Below are 23310 nucleotides of genomic sequence, written 5' to 3' on the forward strand. Positions count from 1 at the left end.
TCCTAGCACTCAGGAGGCAGAGGAAGACACATTTTTGTTTTGTTTCAATTTTTTTTTTCAAAATATGAACTTATGCTGCTGTGTGAAATGTGAAACAAGTATTTCCAGGTGTCTAAATTCAGTCATGAATTAGGAACCCCAGTGAAGTGCCGTCTTCTATGGTGAGAATTCAGGATGGTAGGAGAAAGTGAGGGCATGGGAGCTTTATGGTGTAGGACTACAGGGACCTGCAGGCCCCCTGCTGTGAGCCAGGGTGTGTAGGAGGTCCCTTCTGTGTTGTGAGGGTGGAATGAGGCAGATGTGCTTTCTAGCACACTGCTGAGGTCTGTGCGAAGTGTGGGACTGAGTGTGGCTTCTATCCTGAGACTTGTCATGTTGGATACGTGGTTCCTGCTAGCACCCATGGAGCTAGTGAAGGTCATAATAGATGTCTAATTTAGAGTCTTGTAAAAATTAAACCTGTTTCACCACCAACTAAAAGGGTGTTGCCTTATTGTCCTAATTTATAATCCTACATTACATGACAGAAAAGAATTGTTATAGCTCTTATTCTATGCTGCTAAGTTTCTATGTGTCTGCCCTATGACCCCTTGCATTTACTTTTCTTATAAGCTTGTTTTCCAGGCAACTGTCAATTAAATTAGCATAATATGCATTTTGTTTTTGGGTTTTTTTAATGTTTTGTCACATTTTGTGATTGGTTCACTGCACATCAAGGTCACCTCTAAAGCTGAAGTTTTGATTTTTCTTTAAGATAGCCCTTTTTCCAAGATGCTTAGTCCAGTTGTTTTATCAGCCCCACATAGTAAGACTATGAGATGATCAGATCACACAGTAACCAGGAAAAAGCCTGGCACATACAAATGTTACAATGTTAAATTTTTAAGTATATACTGTTGTAAAGAATAGCTGTTAGAAAAGTCCTGTGGCTTGCAGTTATTTCTACTGGGTGAAACCGATTTCTACTGGGTGGTACTGTTCCCAATACTGATTGCTAACAAGGTAGCATATAGAAAACATAGAAAATTTTTTATGGTCACATCCACACAAATGAGAAACTACATTTTAAAAGCCTTGGTAATAACCAATTCTTTTTCCTTTCTCTTCCTTACCCCCAGCACCCCCCCCGCCCCGCCACGCACCCCTTTTTGGCAGCATTGGTGTTCTTTTTCTAATTTTTATTTATTTATTTTCTTGGCATTGGTGTCAGGGCCTTATGCTTGTTAGACAGGCATTCTACCACTTGAACCATGCCTCAGCCCTTTATGCTTTAGTTATTTTTCAGATAGGGTCTTGTACTTTTTGCCCAGGGCAATCCTCCTACCTCTGCCTCCTATATAGTTGGAATCACAGTGTAATCCACTGCTCCTGGCTTGTTCTTTGAGATGGGGTGGGTGGGGGGGTTCTTGCTAACTTTTTGCCTAGGCTGGCCTCAAACCTTCAGATCCTTCTAATCTCTGCCACCCAAGTAGTTGGGATTACAGAATGCATCACCACATCCAGCTTTGTTTTTCTTTTCAGACTTCAGGTAGACATGTAAACTGATGGAGTTCAGCTACATGTGATGCGTAGCTCCTATGACTGACTGTTCAGTACCATAGGTTCCCTCCCAACTGTGCCTATCAGCAGCTGCTGTCCTCCCTTCCTCCAGGGTATTTGTGATACCCGCCCATTGCCTCACTCTCACTACCTCTAAATACACAGCCCCTTCACCTGTCTGAACCACCTCATGGCCTCAGTAGGGAACTCAGTGGTCCCCATCATCGCCAGTGGGCCCTCCCCACAAGCTCTGACTCCCTTCCTCCTTGCTCACCAGGCTCTGATACTATCATCATGGTTCATCTCTCCAGCTGCCACATTCATTCTCCTCCCTTCTGGCCTCTTTGCACATACCCGTCAGTCTGGAACATGAGCACTGGTTGTCCCTTGGCCTCAACTCAAATGCCTTGATGGTCTGTGCTCGGTAGCCTCCTCATCACAATGCATTCTAGACGGGCTTTTTGCCTTTGGCCCTTTACACTGCTCTCCATGCTTGCTGTTGTCTGATTTCCTTCATTAATGTGAGCCCACTGAGCAGGGATCTTGTCTGGATTATACACTCCAGGGTCCCCTTCACTCAGGGGTGCCAGCAGGCTTGTTGAGAGAATGAACATGTGACCCAAAGAAGTAACTTGGCAGATGTCCACTGAGAGGCTTCTGTGTGGTGGGAGTTGGGGGAGATGTTGGAGACAGGAGAGCAGTCATCACAGAACACTGCTTTGAAGACCCTTTTGGTTGGAGAGGGGGCAGGGAATGGGCTTCAGGCTGACTTGGGGAAGGGGAGGCAGAGGTGAGAAGGCTTTGGGGAGGAGGGGACAGATAACTAAGGGGAGTCTTTCAAGCAGGACGAGAGACCTGCTGGTTAGATTTCTGTTTGAGTACAGGACCTACACACCCACACGGTCACTTTCTCAGACAGTGTTCCTTTCTTAGTGGACATTACCTGTGCAATGTTGTGTTGAAGATGGTGGCCCTGCTGTCTGTTCTAGCTCTTATCAGTTACTAGCTGGGTGACTTGGGTATGTCACCAGGGCTCCCCTGTGAAATGGGATGTGGATTGTACTTGAGGATAGGGCTGGTGTGAGAACTAACAGGTGACAGGCCTAGGTGAGGTAGCTGATGGCACAGAGCACAGTAGTCTCACAGTACATATTAGCTGTTTTTCCTTTAGGTTTATCCCCAGGCTCAGTTCACCAGACAGTGAGTGGTATTTCCTTCCTGTGTTGATGAGTTAAAAGTTAATATCCCGATGATAGTGTTCTTGTCTGAAAAAGAAATCAGCTCCTGCGGGACTGAGACCACAGTTTCCCTAGGCATTCCTAAGATTGTGTGGACCCCCAGCAGCTGAGTTGTTAACTGCCACCTGGATTCTGGCTGTGGTGGTCTTGCCTATTCTGGGTCTCTCTGACCCAGTGGGATGTCCCACTGGGTGTTCTACAGTCCCTGGGCTTCCATAGCCTGAGCCTTCTGAGTGCTGCATGGGTGAGGCCATCCTTGAGAGTAATGTTTAGGTAGGCACATCTCTTAGTCTCCAGTGGCTGGCACACAGTGGTCCTGTCACTGTCCAAATTGAAGGAATGAGCTCAAAAAATGTCTCTTCACATTGCTCCATTTTTGCAGAAGCAGGAGCTTTTCTGACTTATCTGTGGGTGAGCTCATAAATACTTCTTTCCTATTCTTGGATGACACTATCTTTCCAACAAGAGCTACTGGTGTCCTACGTGGTTTTAGATAATGCTCCTATGACACAAGGGCCTGGAGAACACAGTCCCAGAGGGTCATTGATTGTGTTCCTGCTATGGGTCACCAGCTCTTTGAGGGCTTTCTCCAGCAGCCATGCCTCCACTTGTTCTTCATCAATTAAATATATTCCTTTTTGAATTCTGCTGCCTGCAGAATTCAGTTGCAGAGCATCACTGTGCATTGGTACATTCTGTAAGGGGACATCATGGTGACAGAGGGACAGTTAAGAAGCCACTGACCCAGACTGGTGGAGTCAGATGGCTTCCAAGATGGAGGTTTGGCCTCTAATTGTCAGAGTTAGTAGTGACTAAGTAGTACATTCTCTCTACTCTCTTCCCAATTTGTAGTACTTGGTCATGGATTACTACGTGGGTGGTGATTTGCTGACACTGCTCAGTAAATTTGAAGACAAGCTTCCAGAAGACATGGCAAAATTCTACATTGGCGAAATGGTGTTGGCCATTGACTCCATCCATCAGCTACACTACGTGCACAGGTAACCACCTTCTCATGAATTATGGAAACCACATTTAACAGGTTCAAATACTCTTTGGAATTCCCAAGTCTCCCATCTAAGGGAGGCCTATAAGTGGTGAGTTTTCTCTGTGAGTGACCAAGCACAGAATGATATGTCCACAGCCGTTGTGAGCCTCAGTGCCAGATGCCCAGGAGAGGTGTCAGGCTTCCACTGCTCTGGCTGTGATGGTCTTAATCCTGACAGCTGAGCCACTTGGCCTGTCGTGTCCCTGCAGGAGCCCCTCCCCAAATGCCTGTTCCAGTCCACTGCATCTTGGCCCTCTCCTCACCCCTGCTCTTCCTGTGTCCATGCTGCCCCTCAGGGTGCCCACAGTAGGTCACCCCACACAAGGGGAGGATGGAGTGGAGGAAGAGGGAAGCAGCAGTGGGAAGGTCCTAATGGGAGGTATTGGTGGTCCTGCTGTAAAGGTGCCCTGTGGAAGGATGTGAGGCAGCCCCCCCCCGTTGCCTTCCCTGCTCCCCCTGCCATGCCCCCTCTTTGCAGGGAATCTGCTCCCTCAGGACCACAGTCCTTACTTTACATCTTAATCATTCAGAGACGAAGAGATTCAGCCTGTGGTTTATTTTGTCTTTTTTTTTTTTTTTTTCAAAAACTAGTTTCACTTTTATCAAAGTAGTTTTGTGGTAACAGTTTTTATTTATTTAATAAACATTTTTTGGCAGTACTTGAGATTGAACTCAGGACCTCATGATTGCTAGGCTCTACCATTTGAGCTGTGCCCCCAGGTCTTTTTTGCTTTAGTTGTTTTTCTGATATGGTTTCATATCTTTGCCCAGGGCTGGTCTTTGGACCATTCCTCCCATCTACACCTTTTAGCTTGACTTACAGGCACACCACCATGCCCAGCTTATTTGTTGAGATGGGGTCTCACTAACTTTTTGCCTGGGCTGGCCTCAAATCTTCATCCTCCTAATCTCCACCTCCCAAGTATCTAGGATTATAGGTGTGAGCCACCTCACTCAAAGAATTCTCTCTTTTTTTTTTTTTTTGACAGTTCTGGAGTTTGAACTCAGGACCTACTCCTTGAGCCACTCCACCAGCCCTTTTTTTGTGATGGGTTTTTTTTGACATAGTGTTCCAACCTTGATCCTCCTGATCTCTGCCTCCTGAGCAGCTAGGATTATAGGCATGAGCAGCGCTGGGGTTTGAACTCAGGAACTTGTGCTTACTAGACAAAACACTTTACCACTTGAGCCACCTTATCCCCCCGACCAAGACTTTTTGGTAATAGTTTTTAAAAGTCAAGTAGTTCTACAAGGCTTATCTTTCAAACAAACACACAACAAAAAACAGTTCCAGCCCTACCCTGCCTGGATTTCTCTTAGGCAGCCAGTGTGCTAGCTGTGCTTCCTAGGTTTGCCTTCATGTTTCTAAGTAACCATCTTATGTCGCTAATTTCTTTCTTCCCTCCCTTCCTCCCTTCTTCTTTTAGATAGCATCTATTAAAATGGAAATTTAACTCTTAGAAAATCCACCCCACACCTGCACGCAAATACTCACTCTGCCCTCTCCCACATTGTCCCAATTAAATAAAGTAACTTTTGGTGGAGTCAGTATTTGGTGTTTATAATGTAATCACTGTTTAAATATTACAGCTGAGCCTTGTGGTACATGATAGTTATACTTCGTAAGTCAATTTCTGTTTTCTCTGGAGTTAATGATATCTTGGATTTCCTATTAGCTTACTTTTCTATGTAGCTGTTACTAACTATCCCCAGATATCATGGCCTTGTTATGAAGCTGTATGCATTTAGAGGGAATGGGTAGCTCGAGTGTGGTGGGGTTTTTTCCCCCCTCAATGTCCTCTCCATCTTCTCTTCCTTTTTGCTTTGATTTTCTTTAATGTGGCACTCCTGCACTTGTCCTAGGAGTGCTTTTTGAGAGAAAAGCTGCCTCTCATGTCTTGAACTGGACACTGTTTACTGCGTGGTTTCCTTTTGCCAGGCTCATTCTTCGATTTGGTGGGACACCTCCTCCAGTGGTTTCTGGAGAAGGGGACTGATAGGGCCACCATCTTTATTCCATCCACATCCATTTTGGGGTTCATGCTGTGTGGTGTTTCAGGCTACAGGTCACCTTGCCCTGGAATTTTGGTGATGCAGCTCCTGTGAGGCCTTTATGGTCTCTGTTGCTTTGCTTTGCTCTTTGCTTGGTGGGTGGTGCTGGGATGGAAGTTAGGGCTTTGCGTGAGCTGAGCATCACTCTGCCCCTCTCCACCCTGCCCCTCCACAGCTCTGTAGCATCAGCTCAGCCTTTGTGGCCTGTCATGAGGCTCCCTAAGGGAGCATGGCAGCCACTCTGAAAGGAAAAGCTCTTCAGTCTTTCTGGGAGGAAGCTGAACCCAGGGGTGCCTATGCCTGAACCTATGACACTGTACTGCACTGCACTGGCCCAGTGGGCTCCAGGACATCAGGGGTACTGGTCTGTAGCAGTACAGCTGCTCCTTTAGGGCCAGGGTGTTTTGATGTTTTGTTTTTTTTTTTGCAGTTCTGGAATTTGAACTTAGAATCTCATGCTTGTTAGGCAGATGCTCTACCACTTAAGCCACACCTCCAGGCCTTTTTTCTGTTGGATATTTTTGAGATAGGGTCTCACTTCTTTTTTTTTTTTTTTTGGGGGGGGTGGCCTGGCCTGGCCTGGCCTCAAACTTCAGTCCTCCTGATCCCTGCCTCCCAAGTAGCTAGGAATATAGGCATGAGCCATTAGTACCTGGCCAGATCAGGAAGTTTTGGATGGAGCTTTTCTTTTTTCCTGTGTGCTCCTTACTGTGTGTGTACTTCTCTAAGCTATTGCAGTTCTTAGTTGTTGTGGGTTTTTTTGTTTGTTTGTTTGGTTTTTTTTTTTTTGTGGTGCTGAGAATCAAACCCAGAACCTCAGACTGTTACTACTGAGCTATATTCCTAGCTCTTTTGATTTTATTTTGAGATAGGGTTTTTGTTGTTGTTTGAGACAGTTGCTCAGATTGGTCTTGAATTTGTGATCCTGCTGCCTCAACCACCTGAGTATCAGGGATTGCAGGCATATCTCACCATGCCTAACTATTATCATTCTTAACTTTTAGATTTTATACTCTGTCCCAGTGATAAAATGTTGCCTAATTCAGAGTGAAGAGATAAGCATCCTTGTATTTGTCACAGGTCTTCAGGGAAATGAACTTAACCACCTTTTTAGTGGTTTATTCTTTTCTTGTTTTCTCCTAATTAGAAAATCTCCTCATTTTCTTAATTGACCATGGAGAAGCTCTGCTGTCTTTTAACCTTCAGGCATAGTAGGCATGGAATTATGTAATACAAACCCTTTTTCCTCTCAATCTCACACTATTCAGATTAAGTACAGGGATGACCCAGTCTAAAGTGGAACAAAGTCCAATTGTATAAGAAGCCAGTTTTCCCCCAGTCTCAGGCATGTTGTGGTGAAGTTGAAAACTTCATTTAGTGGGCTAAGGAGTAGCTTGGTTTTCCAGGCATGTGAATAGTTGCACTGTGAACTCATCAGCAAGTGGGCCCCACTACTGAGTGAAGTAAGCAGTGGGAAGCTGGGACCCAGGAGCACCCAGGCAGGTGTGTGCTCCCTTTCCTCAGAGGTCAGCCCCAGGAGTACTGGAAAAGCAGAGACAAGAGTGACAGATTCACTGAGTTTGGGAACATGGAACATGTTGTACAAAGGAGAACAACAGGGTACAAATTAGTAAGGGGATATTCAATGAACAAAAAGGGCCTTAGAAAACAAAATAATGAAAACTAGAAAATGAAGTAGAGGAAATTCAACTAAAATCGGAAACTGGAGTGAAAGGTAATGTGGTCAGAGTGGCTGTGGTGCTTCCTCCAGGGGGTAGCAGACTAGATGCTGAAGCCCATCCTGGGTGGCACTTGGCACCCACACCTACTGTGGAAATCAGACCCAGAACCTCCACAAGATACAGATTTGACTATTACTCAAATGGGATGAGAAGCCCTGCTCTCCAACCACCTTATTTTTGAGATAAGGTCTAGCTCTGTAGCTCAGTCTGCCTGGAACTCATGATCCTCCTGCCTCAGCCTCCTGAGTGCTGGAATTATAGGTATTTGACATCATGCTCAACTCAGGTCTCCCTTTTCAATGTATCAGAGGAAGAACTTAAAAGCAAAACCCATACAAATATTGAGAAATGACCATATAAAAATATATGTAAAGACATTTATAATTTTTTGTGATACTGGGTATTATGCTTGCTATGAAAGTGCTCTACCACTTGAGCTATAACCCTAGCCCTTTTGTTTTGCTTTATTTGTTTATTTAATTCAGAACAAGTCTGTCATGGCTATATTAAAATCAAGCAAAGTAGACGTCAAAGAATTGACAGGATGGTCACATGTTGTGGTAGAGATCAGGAGGATCATGGTTTGAGGCAGCCTGGTCAAAAAGTGTTGAGATTGCTATCTCAATCAATAAGCCCAGAGCAGTGGTGCACAACTATTCAGGAGGCTGTAGGTAGGAGGATCTTCATCTGAGGGCAAAATCGTGAGACCTAAGGGCTGGTGGAATGCCTCAAGTGGTAGAGTGCCTGCCTAGCAAATTCAAGGCCCTGAGTTCAAATCTCAGTACTGAAAAAATTTTAAAAATTGACAGGATGAAGGAGACACTGCATATTGACAAAGAGGGTCAGTTTACATGATGACATAACAATTCTAAAATATGTTTGCCCAATTACAAAGCCTTAAAATACATGAGACAAGAAGTAAATCTGAAAGAAGAGGTTTGCTTACAAGATGTCTCCCTGTCGTTCTCATTGTTGTTCTCATTGAATGGATGAATCCCAGTGTATTCATCCATTCTCCTGCAAAATGGATGGTTCCTGCCTGGCTGTTTCAAGTAGTGCTGCTGGGAACAGACTGAAACATACCTTGCTGGACATCTGGCCTTGCTTTGAGAATCAGTTGAGCCTATAAGCTTACTGTGCTGAAAGGAGGGGGAGTGCTGTGGTCGCTCCCCCTGCCTCCCAACAGCTGACAAAATGGCCTTGAGCAGCCAAATGTGCGATGTCTGCTGCACTACTTGCTACAGCTGTAGCTGTGTTCAGTTGCTCAGCCATGGTGAGCCTGCAGCATTTGGTCCCAAGTCTTCCTCAGTTCCGTGCTCCTCAGTATGTAATTCTTTGGCACTTTGCATAGACACTGCACTGTGCGATGCAGTGTGTGATGACATGAGATGAGACTGCACATTGACACATTGCATGTTCGTTTTCTGACCCTTGGCTAGTTGCAAGCCTCACGAAGGCAGGGGTAGTGCTATCTGGGTCCCAAGGTCTATGCAGAAGGTATGAGGTGGATGGAGTAACAGTGCTGCCTCATGGGTCAAGTGAGATTAAATGAGCAACCATTCCTGCTGAAGCACACATGGAGGTGCTTTACTCAGATGTCACAGTTGTTCTGGGAATGATGGTGGCATTTCCACAGTGAACCCACTGGCAAGGGCTTTGACCTACTCAGTGTGTTGCATGGAGATGGTTAACTTAATTTATTTATTTTACTAACAGAGATATTAAACCTGATAATGTCCTTTTGGATGTGAATGGTCATATCCGCCTGGCCGACTTTGGATCGTGTTTGAAGATGAATGATGATGGAACTGTAGGTATCTTTTTGGAGATTTTCCATTTGATTTTGGGTTTGATTTATAGTTAGAAAGAGGTTAAGTGAGACACGTGTAGATTAAGAAAAGAAATCCATTTAGGAGACAATAGAATTCCCTATTTAGGGAATATTTTTGGAAGTTTAAAGGTGTCTTTTTGTTTTTATGTTGACACAAGTCATGTGTATGCCTTCAGGGGAGTTGTCAGGCTCCTCAGACCCCTAGGCCAATAAAGCACAACAGCATTGCAGCATGTAAGAGGAGCTCCACTCCTGTCCTTCCTTGAAAAACCTTGTCCTGCTGCAGGGGAGGGGGTGGTGGTCACAGCCCTGTAGCTGTATCCCTACTGTGCTTGGCAGGTAGGTAGCTTCCTGCCAGTCAGGCTTGCTCTCATGAATGTTGCAGGTTTAGAAACAGAGCTTCTTGTACACAAGACGTTGTGAGCACCAGCTGACTCTCCCACTGCCAAACGGGAGGTTACCTGTCTCTGCCTGGACCCCAAGTCAGACCAGTATAGTGGCCAGGTGGCCTGTGGATGGTTGTCCCAACTCCATTCACCATCTAGTCACTTCAGTGCCATCTGCATTCTGCCCTATGGCCACAGTTGTCACTTCACTCTTGTATGTTTGAGAGGCTTTTCTCCTTTACAGCCTATACTTAAAGTGTAATATAAAATGCTTCCAAAAGCCATCAGCCTGAACTTTTCCTACTAGTGTGTTTTCAGGTAGCTCTACAGCTGGCACCAGCTGACTGTGCGGTACAGGATGCGGAGCCATTGGCTCCCTCCCTCTCCACAAGCCGGTCTTTCCTGTTATTAGAAGTCTTGACCACCTGATGACTAGTCGTTAGGTTGGTGCTGTCCTCAAATCCAGACTCCTAGTGACTATAGTGGTGTCTTTAGTTACCCTCATGCACATCACCCCATCATAGCAAGTGTTTGTTTACCCTAAGGAGCCACTAATATGCCCAGCCATCAGGCCACTCACGATGGAGCTCCTGCAAGCTAGGTGACATACTGTACAGAGCAGTAACTGTTGCACGAGGCTTGCGGAATTCCTGCTGTTCTTTCAGACTAGAGTTCTCACCTCTAGTGAGCCTGGGGTGACCCCAGGTGCCTTTTCCAGAGGTGACCCAAGAGAGTCTGGCCTCTCTCCAGACATGCCTGTGATTGCTGCCCTGGTTCCTACCTGAGCCTGTCTTACAGACACAGCAACTTCGGTGACCCCTGCTCTCCTTGTATCCTGTCTCACGTTAGCCATTCCCCTCCGCTCTTGCTTTCCTGTGATGATTGGTCCTTGCTGATGGCAGCTTTTGTGAGAGGTGCCACTGCATTTATGCACAGAGAATCTTTCTCTCTCCAAAGGTGGTGGTTACTACTCTCCAGGGCCCCTGTCCAAAAAATGCTTGAGCACCCAGATAATGCCTGGACAAATTTGCCTGTGTTCCTCCTCAGAGGCACAGAGCAGGCTGCATGCTGAGCAGCCTTAGCATTCCCTTTTTGAAATGCAACTTCCAGGCAAGACACCTCCTACACACACACCGTCTCTGTTCTAGCAAGGGACTTCTTAACAAGGATCTTTGCTGATCTGGACACATAGGGTCCCTGGACACTGGGAACAGGGACAGAGGGTGTCTGAATGCTGCCTCTGGGGCCAGAGAAATTGCCACTTGGGGCTGTGGAGGTTATTAGGTCTTGAGAGACCATTTATGCAGGGTCTTGGGCATCCAGGGAACTGTACAGTGTTTATTGCTGCAAGACAGTATTCATCTGCACTGAATTTGAATTATTAGGTGTTTTTTGTTTGTTTGTTTTTGAGATAGGGTCTCCCTGTATAGTCCAGGCTTGTCTCAAACTCATGATCTTTCTGCCTCAGCCTCCTGAATGTTGGGATTGCAGACATGTGCCACCATACTGCAGTGCATACTGCAATTATTAGGTCTTTAAGTCCTTATCATTCACTACTTTTAATTCATTTTTTGTTGCTGCTAGATTTTAGAGAAAGTGGTTAGAAATACGCAGTTAGAGATGCTATGGGGTTTTCCTTAAACATCTCTTCCTCCCCAAGGTTCAGTCCTCTGTGGCTGTGGGCACACCTGACTACATCTCACCGGAGATCCTGCAGGCCATGGAAGATGGCATGGGCAAATATGGGCCTGAATGTGACTGGTGGTCCCTAGGCGTCTGCATGTATGAGATGCTCTATGGAGAAACGCCATTTTATGCAGAGTCACTGGTGGAGACCTACGGGAAGATCATGAACCATGAAGTAAGACATCACATTCCCATGTCCTATACTTTTCAAGTACCTGGCAGAATCCTAGAGGGAGGGAGGCAAATGCAAAAGCTGATGGAGTTTAGGCCTGGTGGGGCAGAGAGGACGAGAAGAGATGGAAGAGTATAGGGTGCAGTCACCGCAGATGCTGACATTGGAGATGCGGGCCTGAGGGGAAGGGAAGCTCAAGGTGGTTTCTAGTATCTGATGGAGGGGTGAGGGGCTGGCATTTTCTGGGCTCAGACTCCCTCGAGGAGAAGCGAATTTCTGTGGAAAGACCTGGTGTCTGCATGACTGTGTGAAGCATGAGGAACCTGGGATGGTGTGAGGTGGTGGTCCATGTGGGAACCTTGGTGTGTACCTCTAGATCATTGGTTAGATGCCAGTTGCTTCTCAGGTCTGTTCTCAGAGGTCAGCCACCATAAGTGATCACAGGATGTCCCCACATAGGGGAGCCCTTAACCCTGCCTGGTCCTATTTCTTGTCTCTTTTCCTTTCTGTGCATTCTTTACTTTTATATTGTCTTCCCTATTTTCCTTGTTATTTCCTCCTTTTAATTTTTCATCTTTATTTTTCTTAGGCATGTAATTCCTCTCTCCCTCCCTTCCTTCTTTCCACCTACCTACCTACACTCTTACCTTTTTTTTCACTGAGGTTTGAACCCAGGGCCTTGCACATGCTAAGCAGACTCTCTACTACTGATTTTCACCTCCATCTCCTCCAGTACATTTTTCTAATGCCAGTTTCGCCCTCTCTAGCAGTATACATGTAGCATCCTTTTTTCTTGCCTGCTTGCACACTCTCTTGCACACGTGGACACGCACACTCTTGAACATACATGTGCCCCCAAACACATCCCAGAAATCTCGAAGTTAAGTGCTGACCCATCCTCTAGTTAGTTTCCCCCCAGTAATTTCTTATATGGGGAGCAGATTAAAATGAAAGCTGTAAATGGGTTTATATTTAACTCTGAATCAAAGCAAAAACTATATATAAACATTTTCCCCAAAGTGGAAATAGATTTTCCATTTATAAATTAGCACTTTCTATGACGATGTCCTACGATGCGCAGCGCATGCAGTAGATTGCGAACCCTCCTACACGCGTCTCAGTGATAGATGCTGAGATGGTAACAGTGAGGACTTAGTAGGTGCTAAGTCTTGTTACTGAGTACTGGCCACCTGTGGGGCACAGGCCAGGTGCTTTTTATGTACTCACTTATTTAATCTTCTAACAGCCCCGTGAAGTAGGTAGTATATATTGTTCCTTTGTGTAGATGACACAAGTGAGGCCTTGACCCTGCATGGTGGCTAAGAACTCAGGCCCACTCCATTATACAGAAGGGGTTTGTGTGTGTGTTTACACATCACATTACATACAAAGGAGGATTGTAGATACATTTATTTTTGGCATCTTTCTGTATCAACACACAGATACTTTTCTCCTGTGAATATATGTATATATTCATATATTCTGTATCTCTTTTTTGGGGGTGGAGGGAATGGCACCTAGGGTTAAACTCAGTGTTTGCTAGGCAAGCACTCTACCACTGGAACAACACCATGATCCCTTTTTATGTTGGTTATTTTTGAGATAGGTTCTCACCTTAACCCTAGGCTGATGTGGACCTTGATCTTCCTGTTTGTGCTTTCCTGTATAACTTGGAAGACAGGCATGCACCCTCATGTCCAGGTTGAGATGGAGTGTCATGAACATTTTTGCCCAGACTGGCCTCAATCTGTGATCCTCCCAACCTCCTCCTCCCAAGTAGATAGGATTATAGGTTTGAGGCACCATGCTCAGCCTTCTATATTTTTTAAAAAACGAGTTCCCTTTTGATGAGAATTTAGATAACTGCCATTTTCTTTGTCAAGATCTAATGTAATCATGAACATACTATAGACTCAGCTTCTGGACATGGACTTGCCCCAGATGCTGGCCGAATGTACTGTGAGAGGCCTGTCCATACTCTTTGCCCCTTTGATAGACAAAAATCTATCATTGTTGTAATGTACAAGCAATGTGGTGACAAATCAGTTGTGAATAAATCCAGAGAGATTAATGATTTTCTTGTTTGCCTTTCTTGAGTTAATATTCACTAGCTTTGGTTTACATTTGGTTACCATGAAATAAGGACGGTTACTTTGAAAGGAGCTGTTTTTTTTTCCATACTGTCTATACATGTTAGAGTTCTCTGACTTATGTCCTGTTGTCTGCTACTATTTGCCTCCACCCAGGAGCGATTTCAGTTCCCTTCCCATGTCACAGATGTCTCTGAAGAAGCCAAAGACCTTATTCAGAGATTAATCTGCAGCAGAGAACGCCGGCTAGGGCAGAATGGAATTGAAGACTTCAAAAAACATGCATTTTTTGAAGGTCTGAATTGGGAAAATATACGAAACCTAGAAGCACCTTATATTCCTGATGTGAGCAGTCCTTCTGACACATCCAACTTCGACGTGGATGATGATGTACTAAGAAATATTGTAAGTGTCCCTTGTTCTCGCTGTTGCTTCCCTGTGGGTCTGACAGCCAGCATTGTTAGAGCAAAGGTGTTGCTTGGCAAGTTAGTAAGTTGCAGAACTGTTCTGATTCTTGATGGATTGGCAGTTGCCGTAATGTGTACTCTAGCCTTCAGCTTGGTCCCTCATGTTCCTTTAGAAAGCACTGAGTAAAGTCATGCTCTTATGCTCTGGAACTCATCCAAAGTCTCTGCAGTTATTTCATCATGCATTCTACCTTTTCAGGTATTACTGCATGCATTTTGTATGAAAGATTCATTGCAGCCCTGTTGCCCATACTCCATAGGTGGAGTTGGGGCTTGGTTTCTGGCCAAGAGCACACAGGCCACATTTGTTTCTTTATGCAACAGGAGTTTAGAGCAATGACAGCAATAATAGATTTTGAGTTTGACCCTTGGTCCTTCCTATTACTGCTTATACTCTCTCTTCAACAAAATTAGAGATAAGGGCAAAATAGTTTCTCCCTGCTAGCGAGGGGTAAGGGAGTGGGGGGGTGGGGGTAAGGGAGGGGAAAGGGGGAGAAATGACCCAAACATTGTATGCACATATGAATAAAATAAAAATTAAAAAAAAAAAAAGATTTTGAGTTTGAAAGTCATGGGTTTCTACACTGGGTCTTGACTAGACTGTTGCCCAAATGCACAAGCCAGTACCTTTCACCATGGGAAATTTGTTTATATATATGTGCATCTCACACACACACGTGCTCTTGGCTAGAAACCAATGTAATTATGGAAGTAGGGTCTCACGAACTATTTGCCCTGACTGGCCTCAAAGTGCAATCCTCCTGATTTTAGCCTCCCAAGTAGCTAGGATTACAGGCATGAACCACCAGTGCCCAGCTCATTTTATTTTTTTATTAAAGAAAGATCCTCCACCTAAAAAATAGAGTTGAAATAAATTTATCTGTAACAGGCTACCTTTGGGTTCCGGAGCACTTTTATTTTTCAGGCTAAGAACCCGAGAGCCCCAGCATGCTCCATGTCACCACAGGGCTGCATATATACACACTGATGGTCTTTAAACACATTTATGGCTTTAAAAAGTTTGACTGCTGGGATGTAGCTCAGTAGTAGAGTGCTTGCCTGTCATGTGTAAGGCCTTGGATTTTATTCTTAGCACCACACACAAAAAACTTTGGAAAATCACTAGCCTAATCCAAGTTTGGCATCACAGTTAGTGCATCTATCCTCTTAACTACATTGTATGTATGATGAATAAGCCATGTGTGAGAAATACACATCTGCTGGTGTCAGGCTCTCTTGTAGACCCTACTATGGAATGCACGTTTCAGACCACCCAATTCTGCCCAGCGCACTCTTGCCCGCCCTTACTATAGCATTCATTTTTCTTTCTGTGTGTTTGAATGTAGATTTCACTTGTGTCATTTGTGTTCTTATGCAGGAAATATTACCTCCTGGCTCTCACACGGGCTTCTCTGGATTGCATTTGCCTTTCATCGGTTTCACGTTTACAACAGAAAGGTGTGTCTGAGTTTATCCTTCCTTAGCATCCTGGTGAGATGCACAGTTGGGAGTGGGCTTCTGTCATGTTTGTGGAGCCAAGAGGGCTGTAAGGATATTACTTGAGTACTTTTTTGTCCTTCAGAAATGCACACTTGATTACTGCAGGTGTGTATCAGGATTGGCTGATTTGTTCTATAAAGGGCAAAATAATAAATACCGTCCTGTACCGCATCACAGTGTTTGCGTCCATGACAGACCACATACTCCATCTGTGATTGCACAGTGGAGCTGAAAAAGTCCTAGTGCCTAGTGATGCATGGCCCTTATAAAGTATGAGTAAAGTAGCACAGCTCTTTTAGTCACGTGTTTGTGATGGTGCAGGTGTAAACACACCTTCTGCACTGCCAGGCATACAAAAGTAAGCACATATTGTGCACAATACTTCATACTGATAGTAAATGACTGTGTTACTAGTTAGGTACTTACTGTACTGTACCCTACTGCATTGTGGTGTGTACTTCTACTTATCAAAAGAAAACTCGCTGTACAACAGTCTGCTCCAGCGCACTGGCTGCAGCCTTGCACAGCCAACTGGTGTGAGCCCTGTCTCTGATGGCATCTTTCTCCTTGTACTTGATTTACACTCATGTTGTGAAAGTACACCCTGATAAAGTTTGCACAACACAGTCACCTAACAACACATTGCAAAGAATATGTCCCTGTTGTTAAGTGACACATGGCTATAATTTAGGTTTTGTGGTCTCTGTTGAACATTCTCCTTTCACCACCCTTTAAAAACAAAAACCATTCGTAGCTCATGAATGATACAAGAGTAGTCGACGGGTGGGATTTGGTCCACAGGCTGTAGTTTGCTAACTGCTGCCCTATTGGCCATTAATGCTGGCAAGATTTATTCTGACAAAGTCAGTGGCCACAGCAAGTTCTCACTCACGCTCAGCTGAGAGCCATTCCCCTTGAGAGCACTCAGCTTGCTTTTGAAAGGACTGTGGCTCTACTCGTATCTCCCATCAGTGGGTCCAGAATATAGTCTCCGCTGCTGTGTGACTTCTGCAGCACCAAGAGTACCCACCCATATGTGGCGCAAGTCTTACAAGTGCCAGGATGGCGTTCGTGTCTGTCACCTCTGTTCTCAGTGGGCCTCTACTATTGACTGAGATATTCTGACCCAATTTTAAAAGGAAGCTGATAAGATGAAGTTGTTCAGAAAGGACTCTTCTGCTCAAGCTGTTGGGACGTCTCTGTAGGTGTGAGGTGCAAGGTGCCCAGTACGCACGCTAGTGATAGCTGACGCCCTCTCCCCACGGAGTCATTCCAGGTGGACATGTTGACTTAGTGCTCTCACCAGTAGACTCTTAGTCTTCCTGGTACATCCCAGCTTACTGAGTGTTGGTCATACTTGCAGGTCCTGGGTCTGCCTGCCAAATTGGAATTTGCAGGATGGACCTAAGGCTTTCCTCCCTTGCTAGATGCCCCTGCAGAAACACTGGTCAGTTTATATTTTATAACAGATAATGTGTGCCCTGTGCTGTTACCAGGTTCAGCATAGGATATCAGAAACATATTCCTGATGTCACATCTCATAATAGCTAAGCAGAACTGAATAACAAATGCAACTATCCAAGAATTGTCACTGTTCAGTGATAGAACCATGTAGTGCTTCTATCTGGGCAAAGAATGGTCCCCACACACACATGTACATGGTGATGAGGTGACTGGTCCTCAGCCGTGCTGGCCAAAGTCCTGCTATGGACTGTTCAGTCTGCAGGACAAAAAGATAAACCCAAAAGGGTTGACAGTGCTCCACGTGGCACAGATAGTAAGTGGCAGAACCAGGAAGCCCTCGATGACCTGCACTACCCTGGTCACCCAACCAGGGAGCCATTGGATCCTGCTGCTCCAGGAGTCCAGCTCATTAGACAAGAGGCCTTGTTTCTGTTTTTCTAATTAAGTGTGAGTGATGACTTGGAATTAGCTTCCCACCCTCGCAGAGGCCTGTGGGGTTTTCCCTCATCTAGCTCTGAGGTGTGTCCTTTTCAAGGCATCTGCAGTGAGGAGGGCTCTTGTCTAGCTTTGGCTCCATGTACAATGAAGTCTTTTCACAGGTATTTTGTTTGCCACTTTATAAAGACTATCTCTCACCCCAGGAAGTCTTTAAATGCTAATGAAATCACAGTTGGGTCTCAGTAGATGAGAAAACCTGTTGCTTTGTTTCCCAGCTGTTTTTCTGACCGAGGCTCTCTGAAGAGCATGATGCAGTCTAACACACTAACCAAAGATGAAGATGTGCAGCGGGATTTGGAGAACAGCTTACAGATTGAAGCTTATGAGAGAAGGATACGAAGACTGGAGCAGGAGAAGCTGGAGCTGAGCCGGAAGCTGCAGGGTGAGTGCCTGGGGAGGCCTGGCGCAGGCTGCGGGGGCTGCCTTGAAAGCATGCACGACTGGCTATGCTCACACTGTGTTTCCCTCAGAGTCCACCCAGACTGTGCAGTCCCTTCATGGTTCCACACGGACCTTAGGCAACTCAAACCGAGACAAAGAAATCAAGAGGTTAAATGAAGAAATAGAACATTTAAAGAATAAAATGGCAGGTAAGTATTCTCAAAGGTACCTACTCAGTCTTTGTTCTTGGACAGTAAATCTCTTAAAAGGAAATTTTCAGAGTTGTTTTCATAAGGTAGAAAAGCAGAGAAAAGCTCAAGCTTGCCAACCTATTTAGAATTGTGGCATTTTGCCTGTATGTCTAAAATTACTTTCCCGCTTGCTTAGTTCTAAAGTTACCAACTACAGTCAATTCCTTATGCTTTCTCCATATACTCTTCTCTGTGTAGTTCTTGCATCAGCAGCCATGCCTGTTTTTCAGTGTTTTAGGCACTGGGCCTTCCGTCACCACCTTCTTTGTGGTTCCTGGTTGTTAAAGCTTCCTGAAGATTCAGCTCACTTCTAAGCCGTAGCACTTAACTCCACATGGGCTGGTTCTGTTGTCAACCCACATCTCCAAATCATACGTGGGGCCTGTCCTTGTTTCTCATTTCCCATGGGAACCCCACCACCCTGATCCAGAAAAAGGCTTGGCTTGAGTTGATTATCCACTTAGACTCTTATTGTCTAAACTGAGCTGGTGACACAGTTTACAGGGACTGAAGTAGATGGGCATATGTGTCCAACGCTCACAGTCCTTGGGGGCCAGTGATCTGAATGAAGCATAAACAGAGTGCTGAAGGCATGGCTCAAATGGTAGAGTGCCTGCCTAACAAGCGTAGGGCCTGAATTCAACCCTCAGTACTACCACAAAAAAAAAAAAAAAGTCTTTCAATGAAAAAGACATTGTGAATTGGTGGATCATTTCCTATCAGTAAGTCAGTTGGCATCAGAAGTCACTGCATAGAAGGAACACAGTTCATTTCTCTTCTGTTCAGATTCAAACAAGCTCGAGCGACAGCTGGAGGATACAGTAACACTTCGCCAGGAGCATGAGGACTCCACACACCGGCTAAAGGGCCTAGAAAAACAGTACCGCCTGGTGCGTCAGGAGAAGGAGGACCTGCACAAGGTAGTGTGGTTAGCCTATGGGAAGCTGGGTGAATTTGCAGTTTCCTTCAGCTGAGCTTTCCCAGATGCTTACACACCTCCTCAGGGCCCTCAGCATGGACCCCTGTGTTGCATGCAGATGGGTCCCTGCTGCTCCCAGCTGCTGCCCAGTCCCCAGTGTTGGCAGCAATGCTTGGGCTCTCAGGGCACCTGTGAACTTATGTGTCCTGGCTGTGTCTGGCACCTACTTTGTAGTCATCATCTTCTGTCTGCAACCCCAACCATGCAGAATGAGCAGTATCTCATCCCACTCTGAGTGAGCTGGATGAACATACCAGAGGCCTTCACCTTCCCTCTGCATTACACCCCTGTGTGGTGCTTCTGCCACCTTCTCTGAAGTAACTTCTCAGTTACATCAGGGAGCTGCAAAAGCAGTAGAATGTTCTGCTGGGTGCAATGGCTCACATCTGTAATCCCAGATACTTGGGAGGCAGAGATCAGAAGTATTGAGACTTGAGGTCAGCCCACGCAAGAATTAGCAAGACCCCCATTTCAACATGACTGGCATGATAGCACAAAAGCTCCTGTTAGCCAAGCTTCAAGAGAAGTGTAAATGGGAGGACCATGGTCCAAACCGGCCCCGGGCAAAACTGCAAAACCCTGTTAGAAAAGCAGCTAAGGCAAAAAGGGATGGGGGAGTGGCTCAAGTTGTAGAGCACCTGCCTAACAAGCATGAGGCCATATGTTCAAACTCCAGTGCCCTTCCACCAAATTAAAAATAGTAATAAAAAAGAGGTGATGTGTTCTACTAGGCACAATCCCCCCAGAATGCCTTTGTAAGTTTGATTCCAGTGGGCTTTGTCAAACTTTATGCTCAACACCAATATGTTAATGCACCAGGTTTTCTAAAATTCCTTTGTACGTCTAAGTTCTTGAACCTTTTGATTGTTACCAGTTTTCTAGAATACACAAGATATCAAGCCCGAGTTATTTCTTAAGTTCATTTGTGGTGTTTTAATACTCGTAAGTTGTCTAGGTGCATTGTGGTTACAGTAATACCTGAACTGGTCCAGAGAGGCCTGGGATGTCCTCCCCACCTTACTGCAGAGCTGCCTTGTTCTAGATTGTGTTTCTGCCAGCCTCAGACCAACAGGTGCAACAGTGACTGAACAACCGGATTTTTGACCTGCTGTGGGGAGGTAGGGCTATTAGCACAGACAGTGGCAGTGGGTCTGTCAGCACCAGTCACAGCAAGGCACGGTTATGACTTCCATTCAGAGGGATGACTTGGGAATTCATACCTTAAACTCTAGTGAATTATTTTTATGCTGTTCTTCACTTTGACTTAAATCTGAAGCATTTTCATAAACAGTAATGGGCTATATAACTTTTGGGTCAATGGTAGACTACATGTATAGTGATGGTCCCATAAAATTATATCTCCTAGTGATGTCATAGCCATCTTAGTTTGTGAAAGCTCACTCCATGGAGTTCACACAATGAAATCACCTACCAGCACATTTCTTAGAGCCTGTTCTAGTCACTCAGTGAGTGATGCATAACTCTGTGTGCTCTTTCCTGGGTCTGCTGTGCCTCAGTAATTGAGTGCCTGAGTTCATTTTTCATCCACCTTTGTGATGTGTAGATGACTTTGGGAGGAAGTAGAGATATCCTGGGAGCCAGTTGCTCTATGAGGTGTGGTGTGTGGACTTGGGGCTCAGCATCTGAGCCCAGTGAACTTCTTCTAGGCTGCCTATGTGACTGGAGGGACAGAGCAAGGGATTTTTTTCCAAGAAGGCAGGTTCTTGGATGACTACATGGCTGTAATCTGTAACCAGCATTTACATCACTTTTACCTCTTTTAATACAACAGAAGACAGCTTACGGCTTTCTAGATCTTTGCTAAGCGAATGTAAAACCTCATACTTCTTTCCCTTTCAGCAATTGGTTGAAGCTTCGGAGCGATTGAAATCCCAGACCAAAGAACTCAAAGATGCCCATCAGCAGCGAAAGCGGGCCCTGCAGGAATTCTCCGAGCTCAATGAGCGCATGGCAGAGCTCCGCTCCCAGAAGCAGAAGGTGTCCCGGCAGCTGCGGGACAAAGAGGAGGAGATGGAGGTGGCCATGCAGAAAATTGACTCCATGCGGCAGGATATCCGCAAATCCGAGAAGTTCAGGAAGGAGGTACTTTTTTAGATGTTTGAAAGATTTTATTTACTGGACTTTGGTGTGATCTTAATAAAACATCTTTGAAAGCCTCGATTGCCTTACCTAAATTACCGTAAGTGGATCTTAAATTTTATATGAAGTCAAATAAGTTGAACTGCCAGGCATTTATTTTGTAGTTCTTATTCCTCACTGTTTGTGAAATTATTATTATAATTTATTTTTGCAATTCTGTGGATAGAACCCAGAACCTCACACATTGTAGGCAAGTGCTCTACCACTGAGCCATATCCCAGCCGATATTTGTGAAATTCTTAGAAGAGATTCCTGTAGTGCTAATTTTTAAAAATTCCATCTTTAAGTAACATCTTAAATGATATTCTTTTCATGATGTGGCATGTAGTCAGTGAATATGTACCCTGTAGCCCATCCAGAAGAGATGGGAAATGGAAACACACCAGTCTCCTATCCCTGGAGTTTATGAGTTTCAAACCTTTTGGTCTCAGCACTCCTTTTATACTCTTGAAAATTATCAAGGGCCCCAAAGAGCTTTTATTGAAGTAGGTTATTACCTTACGTAGAAATGTTAAAAGAATTTTTCAATACAGTGATAAACCCATCACACGTTAACGTAAATCACACTTTTCTGAAAAGTAACTATTTAAGAAATTTAATGAGCAGGGAGACTTTTTTTGTTAACATTTGTATACTTTCTTTTGACATCTAGCAAAATAGAAAACACCTGGATTCTCTTACCTACACAGTTTGGATTAAGTATATGAAAAAAGCCTGGTGCCCATTGATAGCTATTTAGAAAGGAAGGGACCTCTGGACAAGGTTTCAGGACCCCAGGCACCCTTAGTGTCCACTGGGAGCACTGCTTTCCTGGTATCCTCAATGCTCTGCTGTTAGCAAGTGATATATTTTAAGCAATGCTTAATTTTGAGTTTTAAAATTTAGTTGATGAACCTATGAACTTGGGAAGCCTGGGTGTGCATGCTCTTGTTGCTTCCAGTTCAGGCTTTGTGTCATTTAGCCTCTAAAGACCTATTTGTTTTTTTCTTAGACTGTCTATTTTGCAACCCAAATATATATACAGCTGTAGTCAACTGTAGCTCAAGTTAGTGAAACCCTAACTTATGGGTGAAATGATATGATGCCAGGCTTTTCTTTAAAATAACCTGCAAATAGGCACATGGAGAAAACAGACTTGGCCTTCAACAAGTTGCCACCTTTCAAGGCTGCACGGGTACATGGGGCTCTTGTTACTCTCTATTTTTGAGAATGTTTTAAACTTTGATTAAAAAGATGAATCATGGCTGGGTGCTGGTGGTTCATGTCTATAATCCTGTCGACTCAGGAGTCATGTTCTACACATGTCAGAATTACTTGTTGTCTATTGGGGATGTGGCTCTGTGGCAAGAGTACTTGCCTTACATCTGCAACACCCCTAGGTTCCATCCCCAACACCAAAAAAAAAGAACTACTTGTTTTCACAAATCAGTATCCTTTCTTAAAATGTACTCTGAAATTAACCTGTTTAAGGTAGAATTTAAGCTTGTTTTATGAATACCCAGCCATTGCAGTTCGAGTAGCCCTTAGCCTTTAGCTTGAGTGGATGTGTGTAAAGACCATTCCACGCTCTGTTCCCTGAGTGGCCCTTCAGAGGGGATCTGACTATAGCAGAGGGGCTTGTTCTGCATTCATCAAAAGCGAGTTTTGCTTTTTTCTAGCTGGAAGCTCAGCTGGAGGATGCCATGGCTGAGGCCTCAAAGGAGCGCAAGCTTCGTGAGCATAGTGAGAGCTTCTGCAAGCAGATGGAGAGCGAGCTTGAGGCCCTCAAGGTAATACTGATGGAAAGCTACTGCTTGCTGGTGGGCTGTGGGGGACACCATCTATTT

The 23310-nt window shown here is 44.8% G+C and overlaps 1 protein-coding gene and 1 pseudogene across 1 annotated transcript in view; one reads left to right on the forward strand and one right to left on the reverse strand.

Annotated features, from left to right (window-relative positions):
• Cdc42bpb (CDC42 binding protein kinase beta) overlaps positions 1-23310 on the forward strand; it is a 105278-nt gene that overhangs the window by 49032 nt on the left and 32936 nt on the right. Inside the window, exons 5-14 of the mRNA XM_020167364.2 lie at positions 3630-3778; positions 9336-9429; positions 11497-11697; positions 13941-14189; positions 15630-15709; positions 17929-18095; positions 18184-18303; positions 19132-19265; positions 21185-21427; positions 23143-23253. Coding sequence (XP_020022953.1) covers positions 3630-3778; positions 9336-9429; positions 11497-11697; positions 13941-14189; positions 15630-15709; positions 17929-18095; positions 18184-18303; positions 19132-19265; positions 21185-21427; positions 23143-23253 — 1548 coding nt within the window. The remainder of the gene's footprint in view (positions 1-3629; positions 3779-9335; positions 9430-11496; positions 11698-13940; positions 14190-15629; positions 15710-17928; positions 18096-18183; positions 18304-19131; positions 19266-21184; positions 21428-23142; positions 23254-23310) is intronic.
• On the reverse strand, positions 974-1087 carry LOC141422256 (small nucleolar RNA SNORA32; annotated as a pseudogene).

This window comes from Castor canadensis, chromosome 3 (genome assembly GCF_047511655.1).
Source record: "Castor canadensis chromosome 3, mCasCan1.hap1v2, whole genome shotgun sequence".
Taxonomy (NCBI): Eukaryota; Metazoa; Chordata; class Mammalia; order Rodentia; family Castoridae; genus Castor; species Castor canadensis.